Source organism: Melanerpes formicivorus, unplaced genomic scaffold (assembly GCF_026170545.1).
Source record: "Melanerpes formicivorus ecotype bairdi unplaced genomic scaffold, bMelFor1.0.p_v2 SCAF_3, whole genome shotgun sequence".
Lineage (NCBI taxonomy): Eukaryota > Metazoa > Chordata > Aves > Piciformes > Picidae > Melanerpes > Melanerpes formicivorus.
In genome coordinates this window covers 41,558,455-41,571,284 of record NW_027142355.1, presented here as the reverse complement: position 1 = coordinate 41,571,284, position 12,830 = coordinate 41,558,455, and the positions used below count along the sequence as shown (strand labels likewise).

The following is a 12,830-nucleotide window of genomic DNA, read 5'->3' as shown; positions in this document are numbered from 1 at the left end:
TGCAAGTGATTTTTCCCCTGTGGCACACATTAGTGACAGAGAAATTCAAAACAGAAAAGTTACCTGCTGACAAGAGTAATGAAAGCAGAACCATCAGCACATTCAAGGGCTGTTGACCACAACTTGTCATCATTGGCTTTCATTGGTCCATTACAGAATTACCTGTTTGAGAAGATGCAACATCATGGTTAAGGGTCTGTTTCACCTCACTTTCACTGTTCAAACTTATTGCCTCACAAAGCTCTGGTAAAATGAGCAGAGAGCTCCACACAATAAGACGAACGAGCCAAAACAAATGAACAAACCAAACCCACTCTGGACTCAGAAGTGGAATCAATTCTCCTTTCTCTGTTTTGTTAAAATCCTTTTTTCCTTGTCACCATGAATGTAGACAGCTATTTCCACACTTCTCATTAACCCAGAGCAGAGATGAATCACAGAGGTTTTATTGGATACTCACACCTCCCCTGTAACCTGCGTTCAGCAGAACTGTGCTTGTTTTACTGGCACGAGAATGGGCTCTTGTGTTATGCCTGTAAGGACTTAGAAGGATATAAACAGTACAAAAATGAATGGGCTGCATGGAAAGCCAATCTGGTTTACCCCATTAGAGGGTGCAGTGGTTCAGAAAGAGGGCTGGAAACATGTCCAGAAGTCTCTTTTCGTTAGAATCAGAGCATTGAATGGGATTATTATTTCCTGGTCTCCTAAAGACAGGGGTGAGCCATGATGCAGCCTGGGGAGGAAGCATCAGAAACAGGCTCTGCTCTTTGTCACAGAGCAGTCCCACAACTGATTGAATCCAAATATATGTTATACCCACTCTGATTCAACATCACCAGCTGCACAATCTACAGATCGAGCAGAGACTCTGTCATCATGCAAGGGTTGTCATCACAGGATTTTATGGGTTGGAAGGGACTCCCAGAGATCATTGAGTCCAACCCTGCACCCAGAGCGGGACAATAAATCTAGCACAGGTTGCACAGGAACACATCCAGATGGGTCTTGAAAGTCTCCAGAGAAGGAGACTCCACAATCCTTCCAGGGAGCCTGTTCCAGTGCTCTGTGACCCTCACAGTGAAGAAGTTGCTCCTCATGTTGAGGTGGAACCTCCTGTGTTGTAGTTTATATCCATTGCCCCTTGTCCTATCTCAGGGCGCAACTGAGCAGAGCCTGTCCCCTCCCTCTTGACACCCAGCCCTCAGATACTTGTAAACATTTATTACATCCCCTCTGTTTTCTCTTCTCCAGACTGAAAAGCCTCAGGGCTCTCAGCCTCTCCTCATGGGGCAGGGCTCCAGTCCCTCAGTCATCCTGGTTGCTCTCTGTTGGACTTTCTCAAACAGATCCCTGTCCCTCTTGAACTGGGAAGCCCAAAACTGAATGCAATATTCCAGGTGTGGTCTCACCAGGGCAGAGCAGAGGGAGAGGAGAACCTCCCTTGATCTGCTGGACACATTCCTCTTAAGGCACCCCAGGATTACACCAGCCCTCTTGGACACAAGGGCACATTGCTGACCCATGGATATCTTGTTATCCACCAGGACTCCCAGGGTCCTTCTCCACAGGGCTGCTCTCTAGCAGATCACCTCCCAGCCTGTACTGGTGCAGTTAATTACTCTTTCCCAGATGCAGGATGCTACTTATCCTTGTTGAACCTCATTAGGTTCCTCCCTGCCCAGCTCTCCAGTCTGTCCAGGTCTGTTGAATGGCTGCACAGACTTCAGGCAAATCAGCCAAGCCTCCCAGTTTGATATCATCAGCAAACTTGCTGAGCAGACACTCTCTCTGTCCCCTCATCAGTGTTGAGCAGGACTGGACCCAGCACTGATCTCTGGGGGACTCCACTAGTTACAGCTCTCCAGCTGGACTTGGCACCACTGCCCACCACTCTTCAGACTCTATTTTGTCCCCAGCCATCATCCCCAGTAGAATTGTCTCTACACTATTCAGCTGTCAGTGCTAATGCAGGTTAATGCTGGACGCTGACAGTAAAGAGCAATAATAAACAACTAGTTAGTTTGTACAACAACATCAGGAGCTTGGGTTACAAACTGAAAAGCCTAAGTGGTGATACTGAAAGCTGTTGGGATGAGCTGAAGAGAATAGAATAAAGCAGGTTGGAAGAGACCTTCAAGATCGAGTCCAACCTATCATCCAACCCCACCTAATCAACTAACCCATGGCACCAAGCACCCTGTCAAGTCTCCTCCTGAACACCTCCAGGGATGGTGACTCCACCACCTCCCCAGGCAGCCCATTCCAATGGGCAATCACTCTCTCTGTGTAGAACGTCTTCCTAACATCCAGCTTGAACCTCCCCTGGTGCAGCTTGAGATTGTTTCCTCTTGTTCTGGTGCTGGCTGCCTGGGAGAAGAGACCAGCCCCCACCTGTCTACACCCTCCCTTCAGGCAGTTGTAGAGAGCAGTAAGGTCTCCCCATCAGGTTATTTAACAAAGTTGTTCTCAGGTGTTTATGAAGAGCAACTTGAAAGAAAAAAGAAAGGAAAAATGGCAATTTATGTCAAAAATGAAACCACTTTGGACGGCTCAAGAGCAAGAGGATGCTAAATCCTTATGAAGTGAGTCGTGTATCATGCAATCACTGGGTAGTTTATAACAGGTGTGCACTAAAAGCTACTGGATCAGATTGAAATCCCAAGGCAGTTGCACTTGTACATAACAAAAGGGAAGGAGGTAAAAACCATCACTGTCATGAATATCTCAACTTTCAGCAGCAGATGGAGGACAGGAGACTAGAACAGTGCTGTCTACAAAGTGACAAAGAGACAAAAGTTTTCTCACTAGAAAAAATCCCATGTCTGGCACTAGCAGAGCTTTAAGAGGTCAGCTCAGCACATGAAAACCATCAAATCATAATTCTACAAACCAGTGTAAGTGTTTTACAAGAAATCATCCTAGTTTATGCTGTGGTCTGCAAGCAGGATCAACATCCAAACCACTCTATTGGTACTGCTGAAAGAACTCAGTTCTTCCAAGGCAATGGAATAGGTTGGAAGAGACCTTGGAGATAAACCACTCTATTGGTACTGTTAAAAACTCAGTTCTTCCAAGGGAATGGAATGGAATAGAATGGAATAGGTTGGAAGAGACCTTTGAGACAAACTACTCTATTGGTACTGTTAAAAGAACTCAGTTCTTCCAAGGGAATGGAATGGAATAGAAGGGAATTGGTTGGAAGAGACCTTGGAGATCATTGAGTCCAACCTATCATCTAACACTATCTAATCAACTAAACCGTGGAAAGACAACTAGAAATCATAACATCATGGTGGGGGGAGACAGAAATCTGTGAATGCTAAATAAGTATAGAATCATAGAATTAACAAGGTTGGAAACAACCTTTGAGATCATTGAGTCCAACCTGTCACCCAAGACCTCATGCCTACTAGACCATGGCTTCAAGTGCCACATCCAATCCCCTCTTGAACACCTCCAGGGACGGGGACTCCACCACCTCCCTGGGCAGCACATTCCAATGGCTAATGACTCTCTCAGTGAAGAATTTTCTCCTCACCTCGAGCCTAAACGTCCCCTGGTGCAGCTTGAGACTGTGTCCCCTTGTTCTGGTGCATTTCTCTATTTCCCTACTGCAAAAGGCACTCTTTTGGTTTGGGGTTTGTTTGTTTGTTGTGGTGGTTTTGTTTATTTATTTGTGGTGGTGTTTGGTTTTTTGTCAGAAGGAACATCATATCAATTAAAACATCAACCAGACTTAAAAGCTAGAATGGCATGTAAAGGAATGCTACTGAACATAAGGCAGAGGTTCTGTCTGTTTCTACATTCTTAAAGAGCAAGCTATTGCAAATATTGCTAGGAATAAGAGGAAGCAGATTATTTTTTCCCCCTGCCTAAATAAAAGCTGCAGGAATTCTGATAGTGATTCATTACTAGAGGGAAATCTGGGCTTTAGCAACAGTTAATTAAATAGAGTTCAATAAGCACTTCTGTTGTGTGAAGAGACAGATGTTTTGTATAGCTGAGACTATTAAACATTTCTACATCAAGATAATTTAGGATGTGGTTAATAAGTTGATACCAAGGTTCCCAACTTGACATCTGCAATTCTGTGTAATTCACATCCAGTTATTCCAGAGCTGGCTAGGAGAGGTGTGTGTGTGTGGGGGGGTATTTTGGTTTTTTCAGTTTGTGTGGGAATGATGGCAACTTTCACTGGGCCTGAAGAAACAGTATCACAGTACCACTAAGGTTGGAAGAGACATCAAAGATCATCAAGTCCAACCTTTCACCACAGACCTCATGACTAGACCATGGCACCAAGTGCCACATCCAATCCCCTCTTGAACACCTCCAGGGATGGGGACTCCACCACCTCCCTGGGCAGCACGTTCCAATGATGAATGACTCTCTCAGTGAAGAACTTTCTCCTCACCTCCAGCCTAAACTTCCCCTGGCACAGCCTGAGACTGTGTCCTCTTGTTCTGGTGCTGGCTGCCTGGGAGAAGAGACCAACCCCTTCCTGGCTACAACCACCTTTCAGGTAGTTGTAGAGGGCAATGAGGTCTCCCCTGAGCCTCCTCTTCTCCAGGCTAAGCAACCCCAGCTCCCTCAGCCTCTCCTCACAGGGCTGTGTTCCAAGCCCCTCACCAACTTCGTTGCCCTTCTCTGGAATTGTTCCAGCAAATCAACCTCCTTCCTAAACTGAGGGGCCCAGAACTGGACACAGGACTCAAGGTGTGGCCTAACCAGTGCAGTGTACAGGGAGAGAATCACCTCCCTGCTCCTGCTGGCCACACACTTATGGAAGACTAAGTCAGCCTGGAAATTAGATGCTTGTTTTTCGAAAAGCACAGTCTTGCTAGCAATTGAAGACAGCCTGGTTTTGAAATCAGTGTGTAGGTAGAAATTGAGAAGATTTTTCAGGGAGAGAAAGATTTATGCAATTATGTCCAGCAGAACTGGCAACAATGAAAGTGGCATTTAAATCCAAGCCTTGGGAGGCCTGTGTCTTATTAAGTGCCAGCTGGGAAGATCGGAGCAAGAGAGGATCACTAGAGCCCCACATCAAAGTCCAGGACAGCGAGAGAATCTCTGTATATTTACACTTATCTACATCTTTGTGACAACAGGGACGTGCTCCAATTTTATAGCTTCAGTGATCATTAGACTGGACACAACCATTTTTAGGAGGACAGAGATAAAACTAGCCGTTCACCACTTGGCAAGGAAGACTCTTTTTTACCTGCTGTTGTCAGGCAGTTGTATTCAGTGCAGCATCATGGGGATGTCGCTGAGCTGCTTCAGCTCAGTCAGCTAGGGGGGAGAGATGGGCAGAAGAACAAGTGGCATGCTAAAAGAAATTGTCTAGGTTGTACCAATTATTTCCTAAAGCTAGGCAATAGGAGAGAGACAATGGAAACACGGTAAATTAGCAGTCATCTGGCTGAGTGGTTTTTTTCTGACTAGAACAATTTTTTCTGACTAGTAGCAGTCGAGGCTGACAAAACAGTTATGAGCATTTCATTTGAAGGAGAGAGAAAAGGTAGAGCTGGTTGGGGTTTCTTTGGCCTTTGTGTTTGGGGGCTTTGTGTTTTGTTGTTGGTGGTTGGTTAGGTTTGGTTTGGTTTGTTTTGGTTTTTTCCTCAAATAAACTGTGAGAGCCTGGAGAGCTCTGAAGGTTTTCTTTCTAGTTCTGTAAATCTTCAATTAGAAGGGTGATCAAATGCACCAACTTCCATCTTTAATGCTCCACTGTAAGCTCTTTGGTGGTCACTCGGAGGCAAGGAGAATGCTCATCTTTTTCAGTATCTTTTGAGATTTCCAGCCTCACATCACCTCCTCCCTTCTGTTAGCAATCACAAGAATCTCAGCAGCTACATCATGAAGTAGACTAAAGAAATGGGTGAGGAATCACCATTTTAGATGCTAATTTTTCCCCCACTCTGTTTCCACATGTCTGCCATGAAACAGAATAATTGGCCCTCTCTCAAGTTCTTTGCTATTTTTCCATGGAATAAGGATCACGTTAGGAACACCGATTTGCCTTGAAGAAGATGCAACAGTGACTGATTCAAAGAGAGCAACATTCAAAGGGAAGGTGCTACATAATGTTATGATCAAGGAGAACAGACATTAATGTGACACAGCAGGTGGGTGGCTTTTTGTTTCTGCCAACAGAAAGGCTGTGACTGCACTGTAACTTCCAATCTCACTACCACTACAAAAATGGAACTCTCTTTTCTTTAACCTCCCCCCTTGACATGGATTTAGGTGCAGGGACCTGATACACACGTCAGATTGAATCATACAATTGTTTTGGTTGGAAGAGACCTCTAAGATCATCAAGTCCAACCTTCAACCTAAGACCACCACAGCCATTAAACCGTGTCCTGGAGTGCCAGGTCCACACATTTCCTGAACAGCTCCAAGGACAGCAACAGAATCTTGAAGTTGATATTTTTGACATTAGCCATGCCTGTGCCAAGTCTGCACTGTTGGAAGTGAGCACTGAACAATGGAAAAAGCAAGAGCTCTCACCTTCTCCTCAGATTCATAGTTTGACTAACTTTCCCATGTTGAATGAGTATCTTAAGGACAGTGAAGTATAGCTGCTCACAACAAATGACAAGAAACCCTGAAAGCCACTTCTTGAGGCATTTGATTTCTCTCGCAGTGTTCTAAGAACTAAGGTATTACAAAGTTTGAGGGACACATAGTTACAAGACAAACAGGTCTCTAGTTGGATCAGGTAAAAATGGGGTACAAAATACTAGGAAAAGTAATAACAAAAAATACAAATGATCTTATTATGCAGTCACACATCAACTGCAAATCCGAATTCTGAAACCCCTGAAAATCAGGAAAAGTTCATGATTGCTCTTTCAAGAGAAGGGCATTCCAGTTCTAGGAGACTAAAAATGGAGGAACTTCCCATGCCAACTCTCTGCTTGACCTTTGTTGCCTGAAAAGTAAACTGCATCCTTCATGCATGCACAGAGGTGACCTGGGTAACACCACTCTCTTAGGACTTGTCACTGGGAGGTTTCTTCTTAGCTTAGATTATGATGCCAGGTTTTACTTATCATAGTATGATAGTATCATAGTATCAGTCAGGGTTGGAAGGGACCACAAGGATCATCTAGTTCCAAACCCCCTGCCATGGGCAGGGACACCCCACACTAGATCAGCCTGGCCAGAGCCTCAGCCAGCCTGGGCTTAAACTCCTCCAGGGAGGGTGCCCCAACCACCTCCCTGGACAACCCATGCCAGGGCTTCACCACTCTCATGGGGAAGAACTTCCTCCTCACCTCCAGCCTCAATCTCCCCACCTCCAGCTTCATTCCATTCCCCCTAGTCCTATCACTCCCTGAGATCCTGAGCAGTCCCTCCCCAGCCTTCTTGTAGCCCCCTTCAGATACTGGAAGGCCACAATGAGGTCACCTCAGAGCCTTCTCTTCTGCAGACTGAACAGCCCCAACTCCTTCAGTCTGCCCTCATAGGAGAGGAGCTCCAGCCCTCTGCTCATCCTCCTGGCCCTTCTCTGGACACCTCCCAGCACCTCCAGATCCCTCTTGTCATAGGGGCTCCAGAACTGGCCTTAAACACTGTGATACCTTTGCTCTTACTCTTCTGCTCCATGCATTGCTTTGGTTATCCTTATAGTTTTAGCTGTCTTTTCTTCAAGGGAATCAGTGAATCACTGAAAAGAAGAGCTGCCAAAAGAAATAACCATTTCATGTGGCAAGACTTTTTACATAGAAAAAAATTTCTCCTTACCCACTTTGGAGGAAAAGAAAACCTATGTTTAGAAGAGATGTTTGGAAAACATTGCATTTTTTGAAGTCATTAGAAAGAATAAAAGGAGGTAGCAGGAGCATCTATTAAATACATTAGCACTGCCTCACAAGTTAGCTCTCTGTATAGAACAATCACAAATAAGGCAATTAAAGAGACCATTTAATTCATCTTTCTGTCACAGGACTAAGAACATCTAAACTCTTCTTAGCAGAAGTTCCCAGAGCCTCCACCACCAGAGAGGTTTTCCAGACTTCTCAGGCAATTCCCATCCAGTGTTTCTTCAAACCTCATGCTTAGGAAGGTTTTCCTGTGTCTAACCCGCAGCTCTTTTCCTTAGATTCAAGCCCATCCCATGTCCAGTGGGGCTGCAGAATGATTTGCCTACAGATGCATTGGTTAGACTTCTCCTTGCATCAGTCTTTAACACATACCAAAAGTGCTGCTCTATCCTATTTCAAGTTTCCTTAGGCTGGTAACTTCCACTTCTTACAATCTTTCCTTGAGAACCATATTGGCTATACCTCCTCTAAAATTTGCCTCCAGGTTTTATGGCAAGGTTGTGCATGTAACTTTAGTGCCTTTTTCTGTTTCAGTTGTTTCTATTTTCCCAGTGCCCAGAAGGTCCTAATAAATAATTCAGTAGCTGCCAACTTTCCTAAGGTAAATGAAATTACCGTATTATGAAAGTGCAGAGATCCATAGAGGTTCTGCTCATTCTCAGAGCTGATTGAGGGATACACATGTGTGTCACCAGTATTACCAAGACAGGTACATCTCCATACACACAGAACTATATAGGTGATAACATACCACCCCTTGGGACATAACTGAGGGTGACTCCCTCTTCCACTAACCTCCAGTCTGAGTGAGTACCAGTCACCTTGCCCTGGGAAATCATTCCACACTGATGGGCTTCCCATCACTTCTTCCTCCATTCTCTTGGGGCACAATCATCTTCCACAGTTATGATTACAGGATACTGAGAAAAGCTCTCATCTCCATCATCACTTATTCCCCAGTCTCTTCCTGGAAAAGACGCTCACTAACCTCAGACACGTCATTAGTTCTGTCGTACATCCTACACTGTTGGGACTGAGGGTCACCAGCAGGAAAAAAAAGCCTCCTCTCATCTTATTTGTCATCTGAAGACAACACACAATACTGGTTGCATTATAGCAGCAGTAAAGGGGTGGATAATGCAGCCAAGACAATTAGAGTGGTTGAGGAAGCTGTTTAAAATTACATGGAAAAGAGAAGGCTGTGCTCCAAACCAAACTTCTAGTCCAGCTCTGTTCACTTTTCATATTAAAATAGGCTTGAAAATGCATTTAGTCTGAGTTAATGAATGCTATTACAACCAAATTACAACCTTATTACAAAGGCAACCATGTAACTGGCACGAAATAAAACCTAATGTTATTAAAAAAGCGTTTTCACACTGCAATAATCCCAAGGAAATGTTTTATGGAAAACAGATACTAGTTTTCAGTGGAGAGTTGTCTTGAAGAGACTGAATCCATGAAAAGGAACTGCTGGCAGAAACTCTTTCAGATTCTAGTACAGCATTAACATTATTCAGTGTCTTCTCCCTACAAACATCTCACTACAGGTATGCTTGAAGTTAAGCCACCATTGGAGGTGTTCAGGAGGAGACTTGATGGGATGCTTGGTGCCATGGGTTAGTTGTTTAGGTGGGTTGGATTGGTTGATGGGTTGGACACGATGATCTTGAAGGTCTCTTCCAAATTGGTTGTTTATTATTATTATTATCATGTGTGTCTACACAACTGCAGATAAAGATGAGCAAGTTTAGCTCATGCTGGCCTGGTCATGAAATTCTTCCCCCTTACTTTATCAATGTTAGAATCCATAATATTAACTACTTTGTTTTATTCTAATCCCCTCCCCTATTTGTTATTTCCCCCAGCTATCCTCCAAACAGTTATGAAGAGACAATGTGCATGAGTCCCATAACAGTAAAGCCATTAAGTACAGCCTGAAGATGACCTTGTGAACTTCAAGCAGTCTGTAGCTGTTAATAAGAGAAGCAAAAGAAATCTGTATGTGCTGAAACTGTCAGCTCTCAAAGCCCCTCATTCATCTGCCTTTTACCCTTTTCACCAACACATTTAGTCAGCTATTGCCACCTGTGCTACACCTACATCCTAAGACACACATTATATGCATGCAAGTGTGAAATGGATTTTAGCAGCTCCTAACCTGACTACGAAGTACATTGTGCAGTGCAATCTCATACAGAAGTTAAAGGATTCCTTTATTACATCAGAAATCCTTTTAGAGAATCAGTGGTACATTCAGACCTTTTAATTGCTAAATGTAACTGATGAGAAACTGCCTGAAGATAGCACAGAATCTTCATTATAGACAGCCAAATTCTTCACTTTCTCCACAGCAAAGCTAATGATATTCAAGACATTACCATAACGCAGTTGTAGTACCAATACATTGTAGGTAATCAATTTCTCTGTGCCATTCATTCTGTATTTGCATTTGGCAGGCTAAATATTTGATTTCCTGTATTTATTATTGATGAAGGTCAGAAAAAGTGAAGATTGTTGTCTGTCCTGCATCCAGCCCTTCACTGTACACATTTGTTCTCATTTGGGGGGCAAAAAATACCTCAATTACTTTGGGGAGACAGTCAGCTATGTAAAAATAGCAGCTGCAGTTGTGGTGATTCACTGACACAGATAAATAACTTCAGTTACAAGTTAGTAGCAACTTTCTCACTTCTCATAAGCAAAATTCCTTGTGCAGCCAAGAGCTGCAGCCTTTCCTACTACTCTGAACACACTGTTAAGAGACTGAAGTACTCCTGTATTTGCATTTGCATGTGCTGCATCACTATGAGTGTGGGCAGCTGACAAAGATTTGTCCTAGCCATCCAAACCCCTTACTTTTAATGAGCTAAACCCAGTCCAGATTGAGTCAAACAAGGCAGATTAGTGATTTTGTGCAGCCAGCTGTGTGAGCTGAAAGGAGTTCTTAGGTGAAGAATTCACAAACAAATCGAGCCTGATGAAACAATCAGGTATGGTCCATCCATGGAACCAAGCAATCTGAAACAACTGAATGTTGACTGAAATGATGAATCCTCTTGGTCTCCCATGAGGCAGGAACGATAAGGAAGCACACACAGTTTCATAACCTTCTGAGAGCAGGACAAGATTAATTTTAAAGCCATTACAAATTTCTATTGTTAATCAAGTTATCATTTCAGTTTTTAAACATATGCAGAACTCTTCTCCAGGGAAACTTTAGCTTGTGTTGTTGAGCTGCTTGGCAGTAGGGAACCAGAGCCAACGTACCTCAATTTCAGTTGTAATAATGTCCATGTCTTCAATTGAAAACACAAACCCCTCCTCCTTTATTGCAAGCAGTTTGTCAAAAAAACGTAAAAGATGTTATTAAGAAGTAAAAGAAGTTGTGAAAGTTAGAGGGTTTATAACAGGTGTGCTTTTGAAAGCTTCCAGATCTAACAGCCAAATGTTGTATCACAGTATCACCAAGGTTGGAAGAGACCTCCAGGATCATGGAGTCCAACCTGTCACCACAGACCTCAGGACTAGACCATGGCACCAAGTGCCACATCCAATCCCCTCTTCAACACCTCCAGGGATGGGGACTCCACCACATCCCTGGGCAGCACATTCCAATGACAAATGACTCTCTTGGTGAAGAGCGTCTGCCTCACCTCCAGCCTAAACTTCCCCTGGCACAGCCTGAGACTGTGTCCCCTTGTTCTGGTGCTGGTTGCCTGGGAGAAGAGACCAACCCCTTCCTGGCTACAACCACCTTTCAAGTAGTTGTAGAGAGCAATGAGGTCTCCCCTGAGCCTCCTCTTCTGCAGGCTAAGCAACCCCAGCTCCCTCAGCCTCTCCTCCCAGGGCTGTGCTCAAGGCCTCTCCCCAGCCTTGTTGCCCTTCTCTGGGCACGTTCATCGCTACAGAGCAGCAGAGCTCTACAGCCTGAGAACATGTGTATCTATAAACATGTCGGCAAAATTAGCCAGAGCATTTTTGTTATCCATTTGAGTTAAAGAGTGATACCTCAACTGCTTACCTAGTGAAACAAAATGACCGTGAGTAAATGTTTGGTTTTGTCTATGTTGTCAGCTGTATAGAGAGAGAAGTTAAGGACTACTGTCTCTATGGGAACACTTCTGCTACAGTTCCCTTCCAAAATGGCCTCTTCTGAAGAACAAGCCTTGCTGTGGAAAGTCTATTGGCATATCAATTTTACTTAATCCTTATTTCCTTGAACATTGTTATCCCTTCCCTGTGCCTGACCAGACTGGTCTCTAACCTTCTGTCACTCTGGGTTTTTTAAAAACTTATTTCCTCAAAAGTGAAAAGAGATGAGGAGGAAGTTAAGCAAAAGTTAGAGTGGACTCAGGGGAAAAAATAGGAATAATTTAAACATGGCAAATTCAGCTGAATTCAGAATTCTCATGAATACTTTTTTTCCCCTTTCCATCAACTTTAGCAAGGATGTTTTATTTCAGAAATACAATTTATTACTCTATTCCTTTGTAATCTAATTAAACAGCCAAACCCCTGCAGAGCTTAAGTTGCACTTCAGCTAACCACCAGGCATAAATCCTTGCACAGTTAATACCTTAAAGCGTGTCCTCTCTTGCAGAGCTAGAGCTAAGTTCCCTCTAAGAGGCTCTAAAATAGTTTTCTGGCTAGGAAGTATTCAAATGACAACTGCTGTTCCATGCTCAAAAATGTCACCATGCTATTTAACACATTGGAAAAGCAGGACATGTTGCAATGGGAAAAGCAGCTCATTCTGCTGGCACAGTTAGCTAAGTCAAGGAAGGGTTCAACCCCTGATTAATGTATCAGTGCTGGAAGAAGCTGGCAGTTGTGGTTAAAACGGGGGGGGGAAGTCCTTTTTAACTCATGAGGATCTTCTTTCTATGACAACACAATCTGTGGCTTAGCTGACATAGATGTGTCTGCAGCAGCAGTATTTTGGCAGTGTTATTCCAACTTTCCTAAGGGATAAATTAAAATGCACTA

General features: G+C 43.7%; 1 protein-coding gene across 6 annotated transcripts in view; it reads right to left on the bottom strand.

Annotated features, from left to right (window-relative positions):
* The window catches only part of SHISAL1 (shisa like 1), a 104,735-nt gene that overhangs the window by 51,275 nt on the left and 40,630 nt on the right, over positions 1 to 12,830 (bottom strand). For all 6 annotated transcript variants that reach the window (XR_010992765.1, XR_010992759.1, XM_068170719.1 and 3 more), the window contains exon 2: positions 64 to 162. Coding sequence is in view for 4 of the 6 variants with exons in the window: in XM_068170719.1 (XP_068026820.1) it covers positions 64 to 133 (70 nt within the window). In the remaining 2 variants the exon portion in view is untranslated. The remainder of the gene's footprint in view (positions 1 to 63; positions 163 to 12,830) is intronic.